General features: G+C 43.0%; 1 protein-coding gene across 1 annotated transcript in view; it reads right to left on the bottom strand.

Annotated features, from left to right (window-relative positions):
- Window positions 1–22,857, bottom strand: part of LOC136655677 (uncharacterized) — a 75,925-nt gene continuing 53,068 nt past the window's right edge. Inside the window, exons 14-20 of the mRNA XM_066632276.1 lie at window positions 18,435–18,474; window positions 16,227–16,278; window positions 13,471–13,582; window positions 11,412–11,495; window positions 8,787–8,910; window positions 1,180–1,270; window positions 1–371 (exon numbers count right to left, since the gene is read on the bottom strand). Of these exons, the coding sequence (XP_066488373.1) occupies window positions 303–371; window positions 1,180–1,270; window positions 8,787–8,910; window positions 11,412–11,495; window positions 13,471–13,582; window positions 16,227–16,278; window positions 18,435–18,474 (572 nt within the window). The 3' untranslated portion in view covers window positions 1–302. The remainder of the gene's footprint in view (window positions 372–1,179; window positions 1,271–8,786; window positions 8,911–11,411; window positions 11,496–13,470; window positions 13,583–16,226; window positions 16,279–18,434; window positions 18,475–22,857) is intronic.

Raw genomic sequence — 22,857 nt, 5'->3', positions numbered from 1 at the left:
TTAACTGATTAGTTGGATGCCATGGGAGTTTAATGCTGCTATTTTATGTGATGTTCTACTGTCACTGCTCTGACTTGCTGAATTATTATTGCTTTATTATTAGGCAGGAGGTCTGGTCTAGAGGGTAGAGCCTCTGTTAGCCCGAAGATAACATCAGAAGGTCGCCAGTTCGAGAACACCGGCAGCTCCCTGAACGGTGAGACCTTGAAGCAGCTGACAAGCTGAGTTATTCCTTCTGCTCTTCGGTGTGAGAGAAGAAGCATCTTGGCTGCCCTCCATGTGAGAGATGAAGAAGCTGCTTGTCAGCCTGCGTCACTGGAGGCCAGAAGTGAAATCAGACCCGGAAGATCCATCTGAAATGTTGTGCGGTTCTTGAAAGAGAGAACCGTTTATGATTGTAAAAATCCCCTTCAGGGATTTAGAAATGCCTGCCTATGTAAACTGCCTTGAATAAAGTCAGAGGAGTAATCCGATGACCAGAAAGGCGGTATATAAATACCCAGTTATTATTATTATTATTATTATTAATTAATTGTATTTTACTCTAGTTTTATTTTTGTAATTTTATTTTGTTGTAGGCTTACCTGATATCTTTTATAAAGGCTAGTATATAAATACATTATTTATTCAATGTACACTTTGATCTCTTGAACTGAAATTCTCCAACATAATGACAACTCAGTCGAACCAATTACATAATTCACCATTAAGAGAAAAAATGCAAATTAGTAACTAGATACCACCACCCCCACCCCCAAATCTTGTGCACATGCTCGGGGCTGTGTGGAGATATATATACTATATATATTTTTGTCTCTACCCATGTGTGGATATAACACTTTATGCATCTAGGGAAGTGAGCTCTAGTCTATTAAAGCTTAAGGCCGCAATCCTAACCCACTTTCCAGCACTGACATAAGAGCAATGCAACTCCGAGGTTAGGAAACAAACATTGCCTTACCTTGAGGGGGCATCCATGACCGCCCCCCCCAACTGCAGGATGCAGCACAAACCCCACTGGCACAGCTATGCCAGTGCTGGAAAGTTGGTTAGGACTGCACCCTAAGTCACATTAAAGCTTAAGCCACAATGAATCTGCAGCCACAAAGCCCCTTTTTGTGTTTGCTGTAACAGACCAGCACAACAATCATACACAACACTCTAGAACTGGTGACTCACCTGTGGGTCACTTCTCAGAGATGCTGTGCCGCCACCACCAAGAGAGTTTTTCAGAACAAAATTTAATCCGTATATTCCAGGCAACTCATATCTGTGAAGGTAACATTGTTTGTGTCAACAAGTTATAATATTGTTGATTTCAAAATGTCCACCATTTTAGGAAATTACTCTGGGATTTATTCAGGATCACAAACTTTGATTTACGTAATCAGCAGTACATGTAATGGCGATTGAACTCATTTAATAATATCATATTTTTATAATAAAACTATGTTTAATGATGCTGTAACAACCATGTTCATAACACCAATAGTCAAATTACAAAGACTTGGCTGAATCTGGAATACCTGAACTGTTTATTTCTAGTGAAATATATAAGATACAGTATATATATTCAGTATTCAAGATACTCTGCAATTCTTTGGCAGTTGAGGATTGTTTGCTAGGTGAACAGCAACATCTATCTGAACACAGACCTCTTGATTTACATGTGGGATACACAAAAACAGAGGCACACCAAAGATACCCGAGTATAAATCAATCTCACAGATAAGTCGAGGCAGGTTCAAAGCCAAAATCATGGAATTTTCTATGACCCTTGGATAAGTCAGCGTGGCGGTGTAGAGGGGGTGTCTGAATATAGTTTTGTCTGATTTTACCCGAGGTCAAGTCCTGAAAATTAACCTAAAAGTAATTGTTACCTAAGAACTGTACAGTCTCTAATTTATTAAAAATATAATAAAAGATCATAAGGTACATTTTTATTCTTTAACTTTGTAGATTCTGGTCTTCACAACCATTCGTAAACACTATCAGAGTAAGTGCACTATAAACAACATACCAGTTGAACCATAAATCAATCCTTCCTTAAGGTGCCTGTTGTGTTAAGCTAGAGGCTCTATGTATAACATACAACTTATAACACATAACTGGGAGTGTACAATTCAATTCACAGCACAGAGACAAACAACAAGGAATGAGCATGAGCAAGCACAGCTACACATAGTTGCAATCCTATTTACTCAGAAGTAGACCCATTGCTTTCCATGGGTGGTATTCTTAAGTAATGATGCACTAAATAGTAGCCTTGGACTTTGTTTCAGATGGAAATGAGGATTACATCCTGGTGTTTAAAAAACTAGACCTTTGCCAAACATTTGCAACATGGAATGAGGGTGAAGAAGGGTTGGGTGTGATCCTGCCAAAGAGAATGAAGTGCCCTTTATTTAAATGGAAGTGCTGAGCCCTGGCTTGCTTTTTTCTCAGGAGGAATGAAAAGGTTAACTTTGGCTGTAGCTTACAGCCTTGTTGCCCTGGAGACTAACTGCCCTGTAATTATCTCTGCTTGAACAGCCCTGACCCCTCAATGACCTGCAGATAAGGCAAGGAGATGATATAAGGCTGACTTATTGGTAGAAATTTCTCGGCTTATAGGTGAGTAAGGTATATTGAAAATGTGTAAACAGAAACTACTTTTCCCACAGAAACTAATGGTATTGGGATAGGTTGGGAGAAAGTCATTCAATACTCACTTTAATGATTGGTGATTACAGAGGAAGACTACTGGGAGTGGGCGTGATGCTGTCAATGTTGATGGCTGAGATAACAGCAGAGGAAGCCTCTGCCAAATCCTATGTTCCCTTACCCTGATGAGACTTAAATGGTTCAGGTAGCCCCATGGAGAGCATCTGGGTGCACGTTAGGGAGAAAAGCAACAAACACTACATTGTGGTGGGCATCTACTATAGATCGCCAGGCCAAGGGGACGAGGTGGATGATTTTTTCTTAAAACAACCAGCAGACATTGCAAAGAAATATGAGGTAGTTGTAATGGGGTATTTTAACTATCCAGATAGTTAACTATCCTGATAGTGGGAGACTAAGGGCACAATCCTAGAATGGACTTTGTCTGGTGCAAGTCCCTTGCACTGGCCTGGGAGGGTTGCAAATGTGCCGTAAAGCATGTTTTCGCCTCCTCGAGAGGAAGCCAGCCTGGCGCTTCCAGAAGCACGAGTCTGTGGAGGCTGACATAAGCCTCCATGCTGGCTTCCCCTTGGATGCTTGAGTCGGCCCAGCTTGGCTGACACAAGCAGAAAAGGTAGATGGGGGAGGTGGGGAGGAGGCTGGAGGGAGGCATTCCTGGACGGGGGAGGACGGTCAGTGGTGGGGGAGGACGGGTGGTGCGTGGCCCCGGGGGCAGGCAGGTGGGGAGAGGGAGGTGGGGCTGGGATCTGGCAGTTATGCCGGATCCCAACCCCCGTTCCCAGGCAGAACAGAGTGACTTCAAGCCACTCCGCTCTCCTCGAACTTGTGCCACCTCCAGAGATGGCGCAAGTCCGAGGAGACCCATAGGGGCTAGCAGCCCTTAACCAGGGGAAAGTTTCTTCTTGCCTCTGGCTAAGCCGCTTCTGGTCACTATCCTACGCTGGATACAGCCTACGCTGGATACAGTGCAAGATCTCCTTTTTCAATCGGGTTACTAGCTTACTGGACAGTGGGAATGCTGTGGATGTAATTTATCTTGACTTCAGTAAAGCATTTGACGTAGTTCCACATGATATCCTAATCAGCAAGTTGGTAAAATATGGACTAGATGATACAGTCGTTAGGTGGTTGGATGGCGTATGCAAAGCGTGTTTGTCAATTGCTTTGTGTCAACCTGGAAGATTGTTTCAAGGAGCGCGCCCCAGGGCTCTGTCTTGGGCCCAGTTCTCTTCAACATCTTCATCAATGACTTGGATGTAGGGATACAAGGGGGCCTCATCAAATTTGCATATGACACCAAGCTGAGAGGAGTAGCAAACACAATAGAAACACAATAGAAGACACAGTAGAAGAAGGAATCTTGGAGTTGCAGTGAATCACAAGATAAATATGGCCAGCAGTGTGTTGCGGCTGTAAAGGTGAATACAATTTTAGCCTGCATTAGTAGACCCATAGCTTCCAAGTTGTGAGAAGCTGTGGTTCCACTTTACTCTGCATTGGTTAGACCTCACCTGGAGTACTGTGTCCAATTCTGGGCAGCTCACTTTAAGAAGGATGCAACCAAAGTGGAGCAGGTTTAGAGGAGAGCAAAGAGGATGATCAGGGGGCAAGAGAACAAACCCTAAGAGGAAAGGTTGAGGGAACTTGGTATGTTCAGCCTGGAGAAGAGAAGGCTGAGAAGGAATATGATAAAGGTAATGGTAAAGGTTTCCCCTGGCATTAAGCCTAGTCGTTTCCAATTCTAGGGTGGTGCTCATCTCCATTTCTAAGTCCAAGAGCTGGCATTGTTCATAGACAGTTTCCGTGGTCATGTGGCCAGCATGACTAAAAGCCTAAGTACACGGAACGCTTCCCACCAAGGTGGTACCTATTTATCTACTTGCAGTTTTACAAGCTTTCGAACAGCTAGGTTGGGAGGAGCTCGGACAAGCAATGGGAGCTGACCCCACCGTTGGGATCTGAACTGCCAACCTTGCAGTCAACAGGCTCGTTGACTCAGCAGTTTAACCCACTGCTCTTCAAATACCTGAAGGACTGTAATATGGAAGAAGGCAAAAATTTGTTTTCAAATGCCTCTGAAAGTAGAACTAGATCCAATGGGTACAAACTGAAAGAGAAGAGATTCTGATTGTATATTGGGGAAAAATTCCTGATGGTAAGGGCAGTTCAGCAGTGGAACAGATTGCCAAGGGAGGTGGTGGATTCTCCCTCACTGGAAATCTTCAAGCAGAGGCTCAACAAGCACCTGCTGGAGACACTCTAAGAGGATTTCCTGCTAAATGCAGGGGTTGGACTAGATGACCTTCTAGTTCCCTTCCAATCCTATGAATTAGTAAAAAGTACAGCATTTGGATAGTCATGTTCTTTTTTTTATTACAGTTATGTTCTTGTTAGTGTCAATCCTGACACGAAATCATTATATGTATTTTCTTTCAATGGGCATGTTACTAAATGAGAACTATGTACAACTTTAGTAACCCAAAAACCATCAGTGGAGTTCAGCCTGCAAGATGAGGCCTTCCTACCACTTCCTCCTCTCTGCAGAAGGCTGACTTAGAGGCAAGGATTTCAGGACATCAGAAAAGCCCTGCCGGATCAGGTCAAGGCATTTGCCATCCTATTTTCACAGTGACCTATCAGCTGCTCTCGGGTAGTGTACCAGCAGGAAAAAAAGCATATATCTCACCTGCCCTGCACCTGCAATTGGTATTCAGAAAAAACCTGGACTGAAGACATTGGGTAGCAACCCCTTTCCTCCAGAACAAGGATCAGGAGCCCTTGCACCACTGGAAGGGAAACTATGGGTGCCACCCATTATATTTTTAATATTGTTATTTGAAATCTTGAATGAAACAGAATGGTGAAATTTATATTTTGTACTTATTTCAACAAAAACTAGTATTATGACTTATTGTTTGTACTTATTTGCCAGTATTTTAAAAAGGAGAAACCGTGCTATTAAAATGAAATAATTACAATTAAAAATTACTTTTGTGTCATTTTCTGTTCAAAAGAATGCTTTTGTTTTTGTCCACATTAGGCGTGAAGTCTTCCAATCTTAAACATGTGAGTATAATTCCTTCTCGTAATCTAAAAAGGTACACAAAATTGTCCCTTCTCTCTGCTTGCTTTTCACTCTATTCATATTATTTTATTCTCACATTATTAGAAGACAGAACATGAAATGTCTATAATATTAACCAAATAAGTTGGTTTATTCACAATCTTAGGCCTTTGGCTAAGCACAAATTTCATGCAAGCAACAGCAAATGTCGGTCAATACCACAAAAAGTTCTACACTTCAATTGTAGCACTGAACAGATTTCTGATCAGTGAAGAATTTAACTCTTTTCTAGCCAAAACATATTTTCACAGATAAACTCTTACTCATAACACTTGCATACCTTTTAAACCTTGCATATCTTATAGAAGATCTTGGAATCATAAACCTTTTTTGCTGATAAAAGAAGCCCTACCATTACTCACAGTGTACAAAGAAAACAAATGATGAAAGGAGGACTGAATCACTTTTGAAAATCCCACAGCAAAACTGAGCAGAGCCAGATTGTTCTGAGCTGTTGTTAGAACACAAGCTTAAAATCTTAGTAAAGGCATTCATAAATTTAGATCCAAGGACATTCTATGCCCATTTCTCACCTTATTTTCCCTCTAAACAGGGGCCAGATGCTTTAACGATTTAAGAAATTTCTAAGATACAGATCAGTGGTGGACCTGTTGGCTCGGAATCCGCACTGCGATTCCGATTCCGATGGTGGAATCCACACCATACTGATATGGTATTCTCCCTTAGATAACTGCAGGAGAAATGCAGGGAACAACAACAGCCACTCTTTATAGCCTTCATAGACCTCATGAAGGCTTTCAACCTGGTCAGCAGGGACGGCCTCTTCAATATCCTCCCCAAGATCGGATGTCCACCCAGGCTCCTCAGCATCATCAGATCCTTCCACAAGGACATGAAGGGCACTGTTGTCCTCTATGGCTCCACATCAGACCCCTTTGACATCCGAAGCGGCGTGAAGCAGGGCTGTGTTCTTGCACCAACCTTGTTTGGGATTTTCTTCGCTATTCTGCTGAAGCATGCCTTTGGAACTGCAACAGAAGGCATCTATCTCCGGACCAGATCAGATGGAAAGCTCTTCAACCTCTCCAGACTGAGAGCAAAGTCCAAAGTCCAGCTGAAATGTCTGCGTGACTTCCTCTTTGCCGATGATGCAGCTGTCACTACCCACTCTGCCAAAGATCTCCAGCAGCTCATGGATCGTTTTAGCAAGGCCTGCCAAGATTTTGGACTGACGATCAGCCTTAAGAAAACACAGGTCATGGTTCAGGATGTGGACTCACCACCCTGCATTACAATCTCTGCGCATGAACTGGAGGTTGTCCATGACTTTGTGTACCTTGGCTCAACGATCTCTGACACTCTTTCTCTCAATACCGAGCTAAACAAACGCATCGGTAAAGCAGCTACCATGTTTTCCAGACTCACAAAAAGAGTCTGGTCCAACAAGAAGCTGACGGAACACACCAAGATCCAGGTCTACAGAGCTTGCGTCCTGAGTACACTTCTGTACTGCAGCGAGTCATGGACTCTTCACTCACAACAGGAGAGGAAACTGAACGCTTTCCACATGCGCTGCCTCCGACGCATTCTCGGCATCACCTGGCAGGACAAAGTTCCAAACAACACAGTCCTGGAACGAGCTGGAATCCCTAGCATGTATGCACTGCTGAAACAAAGACGCCTGTGTTGGCTCGGTCATGTTGTGAGAATGGATGATGGCCGGATCCCAAAGGATCTCCTCTATGGAGAACTCGTGCAAGGAAAGCGCCATACAGGTAGACCACAGCTGCGATACAAGGACATCTGCAAGAGGGATCTGAAGGCCTTAGGAGTGGACCTCAACAGGTGGGAAACCCTGGCCTCTGAGTGGCCCGCTTGGAGGCAAGCTGTGCAGCATGGCCTTTCCCAGTTTGAAGAGACACTTGGCCAACAGACTGAGGCAAAGAGGCAAAGAAGGAAGGCCCATAGCCAGGGAGACAGACCAGGGACAGACTGCACTTGCTCCCAGTGTGGAAGGGATTGTCACTCCCGAATTGGCCTTTTCAGCCACACTAGACGCTGTTCCAGAACCACCTTTCAGAGCGCGATACCATAGTCTTTCGAGACTGAAGGTTGCCAACAACAATAAGATACAGATGCTTGAAGTATCATAATCGAAAACCATAGTAGAAATTCTGTGACCTAGGAGTACAATTATTGTTCCCATTCTTAGCAAGATGTCATGTGACTTATACTTCACGACACAGGCAGCCCAATCTCTCACTAGCCCATAGCATGCAAAGCTGCCTTTGGAGCATGCGCTGTATGTTATGGTGGGGGTGGGGCACTATATAGCCCACGAGAAGGAAGTAAAAATCTTTTTACTTACTTTCTTGTAGGCCACCTAGCCGCCAATGGGTCTCCTCTGACCTCTGCCAGCTATTTACCTAGGGTAAGTCTGAGGAGCCCCAGGGACTGGGCTGGGAAAAGGGAATGGCTCTTGGCATGTGATGCCGTGCTGAGATCCACCCTTCCCATCCTTGAACAGCCTACTGGCCAGCCTGCACTGCCCCATTCTGCCCACAATTCTTTCCCGCCCTGCTGCTGCCACCACCTTACCTACTCCAGTGGGGCATCTGGGAGCCACCATCGTGTGTGCAGGGCCTTTGACCATTTGCACCAGCAACCCTGAAGTGCACGACAGTGGCGCAGTTTTCAAGCTGCTAGATCAGGACTTAACAGAAACAGATCATGAGTTCGGTCGCTGCAAGCCCTGGATAGGACTGGGGCAAAAGTATCTGATCTATGATGGAACACAGATTTCTTAAATTTCTCTCAGACATCAAGCAAGCAGTCAAATTATACAGCCTGTATGCACAAGGTTTGGTTCAACACACAAATGAACCCGATGCAAGGAACACTTATGAATGACCAGTACTCTGCTTGTAGGTTGTTTCCTAGCATGACTTTTAAACCTTATTTTAAATCTGAATGTAATTTTTAAAAATGTCTAAGTTTATTGAACTGTATTCATGTACTAATATGAATGAGCACCTACCTTGTGACCAGATTCTCTTCTGGTTGTTCTCTTTCTAGAAGATGCTGAAAATAGCTTTCTACAGCCTGAGTGGTTAGTGCTTTCTTTAGGTATGGAAAGTACAGGGGATGCCGAGCTATAACACCTGTTGCAGCATATGGAAAGAACACAGCAGCTTATACTACATACTTAAAAAACATGAAACTCATCATTTTATTTGGAAAAAAAACATTCAGAGCTTAGCTACTTTAAAATCAACAGGGCTAGCAAATTTCAGCTCTTTGCACCATCAAAAAGAGGTTAATTGTTTTGCTTCTCTAAAGAGTAACAATATAAATTCAAGGCAATGGATGAATACTGTGAGACTTCTGTGATCTTTAAAGAGATTTTAGCTATATGGCACAAACTTAACAGTGCGTGGCATATGGCTTGCCACATTTCTCTTCATAATTTGCCATAAATGAACAAGGCATTTTATAGACAAAAGTGAAATTCCTAAAGCCTAACAGAAAGCACTTTTTCCCCTCTATGGCAACAGATAAGGACAGGTTGCTTTCCTATAACTATAGTTCTTAGAGTGGTCATGTGTACAGACACATATAGTGGGGAGAGCTAAGCATGCGCAGAGCAGAACTCAGAAGCTTCTAGAGTAGTGGTTCCCAAGCGGAAGGGTCATGACCCACCAGCTAAGGAAGCACTTGTCCCGGCAGGGAGGAGGGAAGGCAGCAAAGCAATCCCTAGGATTGCACAGCCCTGAAAGATGGGATTTTTTACTTACCTGCAGACAGTGGAGTCCTGGGGAGTCTGGGGAGTCCTCTGCAGGGCTCCCTGTGCCTGAATAAGTCTTTAAAAAGGGGAAAAAGCACTTTTGGTTTTCATGATGAAACCGGAAGTGCTTTTCTTTCTTTCTCTCTTTCATTTTGCAGGAGGCCTCGGACTCCCCCCCCCCACGACTGCAGCTCTGGCTGCAGGAAAGTTTAAAAATAAAACCCTCCCATCCCTAGCAGCAGCATGATCCTGGGGATTGCGTTGCTGCCTTCCCCCCTCCCCTGCACACACTTACAGTGCTCCCAACTCCTCTGTAGGAGTTCAGGAAGCACTATTTTAGAGTTTTGTTGCGTGTTCTACCCGGTGCACAAGTGACGCGACCCCATGCACTGCCATGTGCCTGAAGCACAGGCAAACTGTCCCATCACCCAGTTCCTTTGAGACCTGTTCCAGGAAACAGTCATATTTGAACAGAGCTCCAACTAATGGAACTAGACCTGCAGAGAGGATAATTGGGTGGGTTATGTGTCTGCACAAATGACCTTTCTATAGTTACAGGTAAGCAACCTGTTGTCTTTATGCAGTAACATACAGTGAAGGCTAACTAGTTTTCCAATTGCTGGAGGCAGGTGCAATTCAATCAGGAGAAGAATCATACAATATACTTTGCCAGAACACTGTGTCCCTTTTGTGGCTGACTTCCATTCAGCATCTCCTAATTATTACCTGGCAATTAAGAAGAGCTACCCTATGATGATGTGCAGCACAATCCTATCTTGTGCTGGAACAGGCAGGCCAGGAAATCTGTGCTGATTCCAGCACAAGACTGGGGCCAAAACTGGCTCAGTCAGAGGTCAGGGGAAATTCTTCCCCTTACCCCTGGGTAAGCCACCTCAGACCCAATGGGTCTCCTCGGACCTGCACCACCTCAGGAGGTGATGCAAGTCTAAGGAGAACAGAGCAGTTTGCAGCCGCTCTGCACTGCTCGGGGAACATAACTGCTCGGTCCCAGCCCTGCCTCCCACTTCCCACCTGTCCCCTGGAACACCCTCCACCTGCCCTCCCCCCACCCTGGAACGCCTCCCTCCCGCCTCCTCCCCAGGCCCGTGTTGGTCAAGCTTGGCTGATGCAACCTTCCCTCCCCACGTGGGCGCAGAGGTTGGATGCCTTTCATTGCCTTTCACCAGCCTCCTAATAACACAGTTTACTAATGAGAGCTGAAATAAGACCACATCAATCCTGGAGCACATCACTTTTGGTTGTGTCAAAAGGTCTATTAGCACAAGAAGTGGAGGAGTAATTTAGCACAGGGAGGCAGAGGAAGTCACTTCTGGTTTGTGCCAGTGACTTCCAGTGGAATGGGGGTGTTTCAGGAGGGAGGGCAGACTGGGCACGGGAGGAGGCTGGGACTGGCCTCTGGCACTTAGGTCATATCTTAACCCCCTCCAGAGCAGCCAGGAGTTACACAGGGCTGCTTGGAACTGTGCCAGTGATTTAGTTGGTTCAGATTCAAATAGCTCATTGAGGTGGCTGCCATTCGACATGGGGTAAGAGAAATAAACCCCCTTACACCAAGCTGCATGGGATTTGCCTGCTAACCTGCGCTGGATACTGTGCAAGCCAGTTGGCCTGCCTATTCCAGTGCAGGATAGGATTGGGGTATGAATTGCAAATCAGAACTTCCTCTATTCAAATCTCACGTAAGCCATGAACTCACTGATGTGGCCTTAGACAAGCCTCAGCTGCAATAGGGGGATTAGCCCTTAACTCACCTTACAAGGTTGTTGTATGGAACCACATGAAGACAATACACGCGAAGTACTCTGCACACTCAGAAAATGTTATACAGATGCTTCTCTTTGTTAATTATAAACATACCTATATTTGCAGAATTGCCTTTGTCTCCACTTCTAGTATAAGCAAGGTCTTCCAAACGATATGCATGTGGACCACTTGGAAGATCTACACATATGGAATGAAAAAGATTACTGCTTTTTCTCACCTACAACAGAGGGTTAAGAAATGTCCAAAACATAAACCCAAATGCAAAACTTTCTGACACTGCTACAGCCTAGTCACAAAAAATCCTTAGGTGATGTAACCTGTTAATCTGTTTTTAAGCAAGTTAATGATTTGGAGCTCTGTAATGAACTGCATAAGGCACGATTTAGAACTCCATAGAACAAACCCTATAAGAACCTGCATAAGGTTCGGTATGTTGTCTAACAGACTCTAAATAATTACTTATCCTATTAGAAACAGTAATTCCACCAATCTTCAGCATGTGGCTGTAGTGTTAGATAATTCTGTAGATTATGTCTAAAATCTTGTCCAGTGTACAGCTTTAACAATCAACAAATTTTAATTTTGTTCAGTAGCACTTCCACGCAGATTTAATTGTCCCTAACATGCTGATGTTTAGCAATTCTTCTAACCATGTCCAATTACAGGCTGTCAGCCAGCTTTTGTAAAGGAGGATGTATAAAAACTGGTTAACAGACTGTGATTGAAGAGGAGAATTATTAAAATTGTTTAATAAAGAATTATTTGAAAAAAGGTCTACTTGTATTTCACATATTTGACAAAGATGAAGATTTGAACCGCTGCTAAAATTCTGTTTTCTCTTTTTGACTGGATATAGTTGAATGCAAATGAAAGAAGGCCATGCCAAACAGTACATCTGGCATAAAAAAAGATCTACAGGTAGAGTCTATTTATCCGTGTTAGTTCCGTTCCGTGACTTGGTGCGATTAACAAAAAACGAGTTGTGCTGAGTCCATAGAGTTAGAGTCCATAGAGCAAATAGGCTGCAGCCTGACACTTCCGGTTGGACGGAAACTAAGGCAGCTGTTCTCAATGCCCTCCCCTCCGTACACAGCCCTCCTGTTGCCAGCTGTCCTGCTTCTTTCACAGTTGGAATGGTGAGCTTGCTTGGGAAGCCTTTGTGTCCCAGTTGGCCTCCCAACAGTGCTGCAGGTTCTTCTCCTCCTCCTCTTCGCTGCTACCACTCCTGCAACCCTCCCAACCACTATCCTCTGCCATTCTGGGACTTGTAGTCCGGCTCTCTGCTCACCATCACCTGTCTTTCCAAGGCTTCCCAACAGCCTGCATCATCTGGGAGGGGGGGGGAATTCGGCAAACACTCCCTGGGTTTTTTAAAGCAATCCCCTCACCTCCCCCTCCTGAGCCTTCCCCGTTGCCAGCTGCCTGGTTTCTTTCACAAGTGGGATGCTGATCTTTTAAGAGTCCAGCCCTATGCATTTCTACCCTGAAGTAAGCCCCATTCCAGTCAATGGGGCTTACTCCCAGGAAAGTGTGGAGAGGATTGGGCTGTAAATCGCATGGTTTGCTTGGTGGAGAGGCTTTGTGACAGCCTGCACCATCTGGGGGGGGGGGAATTCTGCAAACACTCCCTGGGTTCTTTAAAGCAATTCCCTCTTCTCTTTTAAAGCAATGCCCTCTGTTGCTATGGCACCTGCCCCTGTGTGTGTGTGTGTGTGTGTGTGTGTGTGTGTGTGTGTGTGTGTGTGTGTGTGAGTGTGTGTGAGAGAGAGAGCTCCACCTCCACCTCAATGCACCTGCATGTATTCTGGCTACAGAGGTTCTTGCCCCCCTTCCCCTCTTCAGCCTCAGCTGGCTCAGGAGCTCCAGGAATGTTACTGTTCCTCTGCAAGGGGAACCTCTTCCAGGGCTTTAGGGTTATTCCCTGCCTGGGCAAGGCGGAGACTTTTTGCAGTGTTTTGGGCTGCCTGGAAATGGAGAGGACAGCAAAGAGCAGGGCAAAGGAGGCAAAGGTGTGTATGACATTCAGTACCCCACCCCAATGGAGTTGAGACAAATCAGCAGATAAAAAAATCCGTGGATAAATAGGCTGCACCTGTACATATAACACTGCTAACTAAGGGAAACCTGTAGCAATACTAATAATCAACTGGACCTTTTAACTCATCTTGAGTTTGGAGCACATCAGGTAAAACAATTGCATCTGAAGTGAATGAAAGATCCTCCTCAAATGTTTCAACATGGTGTCCATTCATAAATATGTCAATCTGTAAAAAAAAACCCAAAAATCAAAAACACCACCTATTGAAAATGCTAATGCCGAGTGGAGGCCCAAGACTTTTGGGTGCCTTATGTGGAGTACCACAGTCTGTGCTGCTCTGACCTGACACCTCCGCCCCATCGATTGCCACCTGACTCAGCAGCAGTGCATGAAGAGTTAAGTCTGTTCTCCTCCTAGACACATTGTACTTGAAAAGAAAAAGAAAGAACAGAGTGGAGGAGGGAGTGGAGAAGAGGAGAGTAGTTGGCTAGAGCAGCAGTTCCCAAACTATGAGTCCAGGACCCACCAGTGCGTCATGATTAGGTTATGTGCATCAAGGGCTAAATAAGCTGTCACTTGGGGGATGGCACTGCTACCCAATCACCATTACAGCCCCTCTTTGCATTTATAAATTAGGCAGCAGCCTCTAGGACCTCTAAAAAGTTCAGAAATCACTGGGCTAGCATCTCCTAGGATTCTTCTCCATCCCCACTTCTCCTTTTCAAAAATAGTGAGCATAGAAATTGAAGGGAGATAGCAACAGGCTCTGTTCTCCACTAATCAGGCAGGTGTTGCAACCAACCCAGACAACCTCCAGGATCAGCCCAGAAATGCTACCATATAAAAAAATTCATGTTTATAGGGAACTAGATGAAATACTAGCAAACCTGTCTGCATTCAGTATTCACATGCATGATCCAGTTTGCAGCATTTTCACTGAAATCCATTTTGTCAAGAGTGTTTGCTAACACAGCTTCCTGTACTGCAGAAACTTCTATTTACAGAAAAACTCACATGAGAGGTTTCTATTGTCACCCATGGGTAACATCAACCATGTTTACACACATACCTTTGCCAAGTAATCCAGCAGACCCAAGTCAGCAATTTTTAAAAATGAAATGAAATCTGGTTATCCTTCCTTTTAATAGGTTGTTAAATGTTTTGGTTTGTGCGGGGAGGGAGGGCTTTATTGAAAAATGAAAATGTGTTCCGTTTTTCCTCTAAAGATAAAAAAATATTCATTTACATACTTGAAAAAAAACAGAACATTTCTAACTTGCAAAGTTATGAAACTGCATATATCCTGTTAGCATAATTACATAAAAGCTGGAATGGAAAGCTCCACTGATCCTCATTCTTCACAAGAACAGAACAGGGCTTTGCTGGATACCAAATAATAGAATCTTTGTAGCAATATCCAAGTCTCTGGGAAAAAATCTTATGCAACAGATTTTACTGTAGCTCAGAATCTGAAATAGTATTTTAACAACACGTTACAGAACGAATGAAAACCAATTCAAAAGTTAAGCAGCAGAAACAGTATAGTCTTTTACCACTTCAGAATTCATAGTGGGGAATCATGTGGGAAATATTTAAGTGTGCTTTTATGTGAATCAATATCTCCCAGGCCATGCAAAGTTAGTGCTTTTAGTTAAGCCTTTTCTCTGTAATGGTGTTCCACAGCTAGAGTGATTCCATCAGGTAAACCCCCCCCCCCCATCACCCACATACCTCAGCCTTGTTAACAATTGAGGGCCCAATCCAAGGCAACTTTCCAGCACCTGTGCAACCGCAATGCAGCCCCAAGGTAAGGGAACAAATGTTCCCAGTGACTCCCTCCCCACCACAGAATGCAGTGCATGCCCCATTGGCACAGCTGCACCAGCACTGGAAAATTGGCTAGGACTGGGCCCTGAATTGGCTCTGAATTGTTTCTTTGCTACAATTTATTATCAGGTAGACTAAGGACTCAATCCCATCCAGCTTTCCAGCGCTGGTGCAGTCATGCCAAAAGGGCATGCGCTGCATCCTGTGGTAACGGTGCAGTCACGGAGGCCTCTTCATAGCAAGAGAACATTTGTTCCTTACATCAGGGCTGCACTGAGAATGCTTCAGCACCGGAAAGTTGAATAGGATCAGGCCCTAATAGTTTTAAAATGAAAGTCTGCACTGCCTAAACCATATTATTTCTCACTATTGAGCAATTTTGATACCCAGTCTAGTAACTGAGAAAATTTGTTAACAGAAAACTTGTTAACAGGGCAAGACCATTTTTAAACATACAATTCTTCAAAAAGGCAAACACCTTATAATAAGGATTGCGAGCCCTTTGGGGTCAAGGAACCATTTATTATCTGTTTAACTTTATGATGAAAAGTAGTATCTAAATATTCTTATAATAGTAGCAAAAACTAAGTTCAATCTCAAATACCAGTCTCAGTAAGTGTTACCCTTTTAATTTTAAAATGAGAAACTTCATTCTTCTGGGTCACAAACAAGACAGAATATAGCAAGGAGACTTCTCAATACATTTAAGAATTTAAGGCTAGTTCTATTATTATTATTATTATTATTATTATTATTATTATTTAATTAATTAATTTACTTACTCTGCAAAGGGATGCAGGGTGGCGTACAACAATGATTAAAAACACAAATTAAAAAAAATAATTTTAAAAAACAAGGTAAACAAATTAATAAACAAACATCTTAAAAACAGCATTCAGATAAAAAGTGTAAAAAAGCAGCAGTCACGCACTGCAGCAGTGGTTGTCATCACAAGTCAACCCAAGGTTTTCCTTTAACTGCATCAAGGAAAAGGATCAGGCTGCTAACATTTTTAGGATTACTGTTTAGGTAGCAGTTCTTACCTTGACATTATTTTTTGGATAAAGGAAGAAAAATGGTTTCAAAATGGGAGATCTGGAAAAGAAATCAGTGGAAAATGAAGAACAGTGTCAGTTGAAACAAACATTTCTGTAGATTTTTAGATGCATGTTTGCATCTCAAAACCAGTTATGATGTTCAGGGACTCAGAACATCAAATAATCATACAGGGTAATTTAAAATAATAAAATCTAAATAAAAGTTTAGAATTTAAACCCCAGTTGTGTGCTTATGAGCAACTTTGGTAAGGCTGGATAAGACAGTAATTCCTTAAGAATATAATTACTAGTAAATATTTTTTATTTTTGCTAACTCCTATAGGATGTTAGAACTTTCTTCAGATTGAGAGTACAGGTGGGTCCCCTATCAGTGGATCCTGTATCTAGGGTTTCAATTATCCATGGATAAGGGGACCTCCCCACACATGCCCACTGATGTGTTTTAAAGCCTTACTCGGGCAAAAATCTCCTTTATACAGCTTATACAGTTTGCTATAAGCCTACAGATTTACAGCACCTTACAGATTTACAGCACCTTGCAGACTGCCTCCCAGCAGCCAGAACTCTTAAAAGAACTCCAACAAGGTCAATAGGAAGTGGTAATTTCATAATCCTAGTACAGTGTTATTCAAACTGTGAGGCGCGGCTCTTTAGGGAGGCGCCAGGAACTCAAAGGGGAGGCGCAGGATGTCCTCTTGCAGTGATACAGTCACACCCCTGGGCAGAATACAAGCCCGTCTTCTGCCCATCGTCTGTGCTTTTTTTAAAAGAAGAAACGGGAGTTGCTCAGCTGCTCCCTCCGAGAGGGACTGCGAGAGTGGCTGCTGCTGCCCCACCCTCTTCTCCCTCCATTCCGAGGCTGCCGCCTTCTATGTTTGCTGCATGTTGTTTCCAAAGCTCTTCGACTCCAACCCCCATCTGGCAAGTACCGAGCATGCTCAGCTTGCAGTCCTTAAACCTCGATGATCCTTTTCTGGTTGGTTCCTAGTTCCCAGCCTGGAATCGCTTCTCATCAAAGTGAAATCTCTCTTTTCAACCCCCTACCTCTTCCACTCCCCCCTTTCGATCTCCAAACCTTCCCGCTTTCCTCCCCCTCCCCAAATAAAATGCATCCTATTTTACCAGTCACCAGGGGTCTTAAAGTTGCTTCCATGCAGTTGGCAAAGGGGGAGGGGAGAGACAAGCACACACTTTACTTGGCCAGGAGCAGAAAAAGGGTACTGTTTTTAAAGTGATTTATTAATCTTGTTGTTTGACTGAAGAGGAAAGGCTGTATTTTTAAAGTGATGAATCTTGCTATTTGAAGGGAATACTTATTAGCCATTGATGAAGTGATTGCTAGCCCAATCCTATCCACACTTTCCTGGGAGTAAGCCCCATTGACTCTAATGGGACTTACTTCTGAGTAGACATGCATAGGCTTGAGCTGTGCATCTCCTAGTATAGGAGACAAATCAGCTTCCTAACCAAACCCTTATCAGCTCTGATATATTTTCATGGTCTATTTTTGTTTTCCCCACCAGCTGCTGGAAAAATTTAATTTCATTAAATTAATAAAGGGTTCAATCCTATCCAAGGAGAATGGGAGAAATGACTAGTTGGATTTGGGTCCACAGGAGTGTATGTGTCTAATGTTGGTCAGACTGGTTGTTCACAAAGTTCATTTGATAAAACAATTCTATTGGTATGCTTACAAAGTTAAAAAAAATGAGTCTTCCTGGACCAGACAAAATCCACCTACTCCAGCATCCTGTCTCCAACAGTGATCAGCAGCTGATCATTTATAAAGCATGTATATTGCTGTGTATTAATAATATATATTTTAAGATCTGCATTTAATTAATGATATGATTAATATAATTAATATTAATATAGTTAATATATATTTAATATTATATTATAATAAATATAATTTTATAATATTATATTTAATATAGTTAATATTTCTGGCCACTTCCTGTTTAATGATGTCACTTCCAGCCCTCAGGAACATGATGGGGAGTCATGGCCAACAGCCACGGGGGTCAAGGGAGCCACTGTCCGAAAAAGTTTGAGTACCACTGCCCTAGTAGTAACCCTAGTTACTAACCCTAACTAAATTAACAAGCCAAGTTACTGGCTTGGAGAAGTATGAGATTGTCTAAAGATCAAAAGAAGTAAAAATGATTGCAAACCCTCTTTGTAAAAACTTACACTTTTGGTCGCCCTCCAACAATTCCAGTGAGACCAGGTGCTAAAATTGAAAATGTTAAAAAGGTAAACTTCTAAGACAGTTCACAGCTGAGTATTTTTTGATATTCAGATTTCAGTATACTGCACTCTTAAGCCACCTTCCGTATCTTAAATGAATAAACTTAAATGGAAATATTACATTTTCCAATGAAAATCTTTTCAAATCCTGACATGACTGAATAGAATAGGAGAAAAATAAAGACAGCAATGATGTAGCTGGCCACTCTAATGAGTTGTGATGTCACACCTGGAAGTGCCTGACCTTGAAATAACTGCAGTGATTTGATGACATCACTGCCAATTACTTCCGGGTTATGACATGCTTGGAGAAACTGTGTGCCACTCTGAGTAGCTGACAGCTTGTTCATCTTTTTTTTCCTCAAAAAAGGAGGCCACTCAGAGCAACATGCAACTACTCCAAATGCCTGTGAAGGTGCCCCTGGCTTGACACCCCACTAAGGTGTCATAACCAGGGTACTGTTCCCCTATGCCACTGAAAGGCAGAGAAATAATATTTCAGCAGGAGAAGAATTGAAAAGCCTTAATAGTAAAAGAATGGTCATTGACAAAAACTTCATCACTCTGACAAAATTCCTGCAGCCTTATGAAGTGAAAGAAAAAATGAGATTTTGTGACTAATGCTGTGAGTCTGACAGCACAATCCTATCTTGCGCTGGAACAGGCAAGCTAGGAGGCTTGTGCTGTATCTAGTGCAAGATAGGGTGCCAAAGTGGCTCAGCCAGAGGTAAGGGGAAATTCTTCCCCTTAGCCCCAGGTAAGCCACTGCAGCCCCTATGGGTCTCCTCAGATTTGTGCCACCTCCTGAGGCGGCTCGGGGAACGGGGTTGGGATCCAGCATAACTGCTGAGTCCCAACCCCACCTCCTACTTCCCCCCAACCACCCCTGGGACCACCCTCCGCCTGCCCCGGAATGCATCCCTCCTGCCTCCTCCCTGCCCACCCCAGAACCTAGCGTCAGCCAAGCTCAGCCAACACAAGGCTCACACTCCATGTTGGTGCAGAGACTGGATTCAGCCTCTGCAGACCGGCACACCTCTGCATGCCAGCCCAGCCGACTCCTGAAGCAGCGCTAACGCACCTTATGGCACATTTGTGACCCTCTTGGGCTGGCGCAAGGGACTTCGGCCAGCCCAAGGTCATCTCAGGATTGTGCCCTGAATGTAACTACCATCAGGTTTTATGAACCAATAAAATATTAATGATAAAAACAACTCATTAATTCAAAGAAACTTATTTATTAAAATAATTTTACCTCACACATTCCCCTCCCATTAAGAGATACCCAAGACATTTATGATGTCTTCAACAAGGAACTGCAGAGGTGCCCCCATTCACAAGAATTTTATAAAAATAAGATTTGAAAAGACAGTAATTTCAATATGCTTAATTAACATTTGGTATTTTCAGGTATGAGATGACAAGTATTTTTTTAAAAAATTTTCCTTGCAACCTCCGTAAATTTATAAATTGGAATGTATATTCCATATTTCAAATGGAATATACATTTTAGTGTTCTGCTTTCTATTCAAGTATACCCATAAACAATATGCACATAAACATATGATCCTCCTTATGGCATTTATAAATGATAAATGATCCTCCTTTATCATTTATAATGCCATATATTTGAATACATGCTTTGATTCTGGGGAATAAAAGGCCAATCTGAGGTACTGGCAGAAAGTGAAGCCATTAGTTCTTTTTAAAATACATATTAAAGGAGCATTAATAATAAACAAGCTTAGTTGCAAGTTAAGATGTTTCCAATTGTTCAGCTTTGAGCTAAAATGTTGCATATGTGGGACTGAAATGAAATTGAGCTGAAATGTTGCATATGTGGGATTGTAAAAATCCCTATGGGGGTTTAGAACAGCCTGCCTATGTAAACCGCCTTGGATTAAAGTCTGAGGAGAAATCTGACAACCAAAGAAAGGCGGTATATAAATACCTGTATAAATAAAATAAATAAATATGTGCAGGAAATATTTAAATGAAGGTCAGACTGCCTTTCAACATGACATCTCTTCAAAACCTCAAGATGGGTAGTGCTAATCTCCAAATATCAAGGCAGAGAAGTAGCATAGAAATACTTCTACTGAATAGAATGCTGGAAGAATCAATGCTTCTCTGCTACATGGTTTTGTTAGGGCTCATTTGTAACCTCCAATCACACCCCTCAACAGTCATCCTGGCAGTTGTGTCCCATCCCCCCAAACAGGGCATTTCAATGAATGGGGAGAAAGGGAGCAGCTGTAGAACTGAAAAGGTTCTGGCTTAGATTGCAGGGAAGTTGTGGTTAGTCACGTGAATCATTTCTGCCTTTCCAGACCACTACAAAACAATCTTATTGGTAGAACCACTAAGGATACATCAAAAAAGGGGACAATTCAAAATCTGGACCTACACATTAAGGTCCCAATTCTATTGTCAGCTGGCCTGCAAGATGCAGCAGTGCTGACATGGCTTCTGCATACTGTAGGCTGGCTGGGGACCATGGCATAAGAACAGCCCCACTGGATCAGGCCATAGGCCCATCTAGTCCAGCTTCCTGTATCTCATAGCAGCCCACCAGCGGCACAATGGAGAGGCAAGTAAAAGAAAATTGTACTTACCTAGTCCCCCGCATAATGGTCTCGAATGGTTCTATTTCGACCTGCACCAGCTCTTTGGCTAATGCAAATCTGAGCAGACCCAAGGGAGCAGGACAAGGCTGGGTGGGAACATAGGATATCAGCAGAAATGGCACCACTGATACCTAACCCTGCTCACCCTGCCCCAATCCTCCTCCCCACCCCACCTACTTACCACTTCTGGGAGATCCAGAAAGGTTGCTGCAATTGCAGCAGTCCAACAACATGTGACCCAGTTTTTGTGCTACTGGAACGCGAGTTCTGGTAGTGCAGTTCGCAAATAGAATTGGGCAATAAGTTCAGTTCTGTGATACCTTCCTTTATTTATAAAGTGCCTAAAAACCAATGAACACTGGACAGGCCCTGCCTGCGGGTTTATAGTCTGAGTTGTTTCTAATCTAAAGCAACTCAGGCAGGCTGTGGGAAAGAGTTAGCTGAACTCTCTTCCTTCTGCTTGTTTCCTAGTTTAAAATCATTCTGATTTCCTGCCTGCAAGAAGAAAAATAGAAACAGCTACATGGACCCCATATTTTCTTGATATTTATTACAACATTTTAATCGTTTTTTGCTCCATAAATCTAAAAGGCAGCTAACAGGTTCCTCTAAATCCACAAAACAAATTAAAAACTGCATCAAGAAACAAAAATAACACAGCGGCAATAGTTGATCACAAAGCAAAATTATCAGAATCATCTAAAAATATTTACCTTAAAAAGTTTACAAAAGTCAGTGAGCCCCAAAAGCCCACTAAAGGAGCACTGCCTTCCTCTGGCACCTAAAAGTCAGCAGGGATGGAGCAGAAGGCGCCTCTTTAGGAAGTTCTATAGTTTGGGTATTACTGTTGAGATGGCCCTATCTTGAGAAACCACTTATTATTCCTCACACAATGGAAACACAGAACAAGAACTCGAAGGAATATTTTAATTCATGAGTAGGTTTATACAAGAGTGTGAAAAAGTAGTCTAGAGAGAGTAATTTTAATGTAGAAAGGAGCTAGAAGGGAAAGAGTCAAAACAGTCTCTCCACGTGTACCTTTCATTCCTCCATTGCAGCTTTCCATAGGCCCAATCCTATCCTACTTTCCAGAGCTGATCAGCCCTGTAGTAAGGGAACAAACATTCTCTTACCTTGAGGAGGCTTCCATGACTGCCCCTCCACCACAGAATGTAGCATATGCCCCAATGGGATAGTTGCATCAGTGCCAGAAAGTTGGATAGGATTGGGCCCCCAGACTCCTTTGTTTTAACCCAAAAAAAGAGGAAAAGAACTGTTTAGTGGGCCCAGTTGTGTCATTAGGGAAGTGCAGACAGCACTGGGTAATGCACTTGGGTTGATATCACTACTGACCAAAACTGTGACAATCTCAGTATTTTTGAATAATACCATCATGTTGTATACCATTCATGGCATACATTGCAGAATGCAATGAAACAAACCATGTTGAATTATCTGTATTTTATCAAAGGTTATGGCCAATTAAACAGAAAAGGAAAATATGAACTGCCTTATGTAACAAAAGGTGAATTTCCTTAACTCAAAACTGACCAATAAGACCATTTGTTCCGAGATCCAATGAGGTATTGTTATGACAACAGCGGGGAACCAATAACATTCAGCTCTCAACGAGAGTGAGTTCTTATTTCCATATATCAGAGCTAATCCTAGAACTCTTATTCAGTTGTGTAATGTTATCAAGTTGGCCACTGGTTTTTTGTTGGTTACTGATTTGCTGG

This window comes from Tiliqua scincoides, chromosome 6, assembly GCF_035046505.1.
Source record: "Tiliqua scincoides isolate rTilSci1 chromosome 6, rTilSci1.hap2, whole genome shotgun sequence".
In the NCBI taxonomy this organism is placed as follows: Eukaryota; Metazoa; Chordata; class Lepidosauria; order Squamata; family Scincidae; genus Tiliqua; species Tiliqua scincoides.
This window is presented reverse-complemented; position numbering and strand designations above follow the sequence as displayed.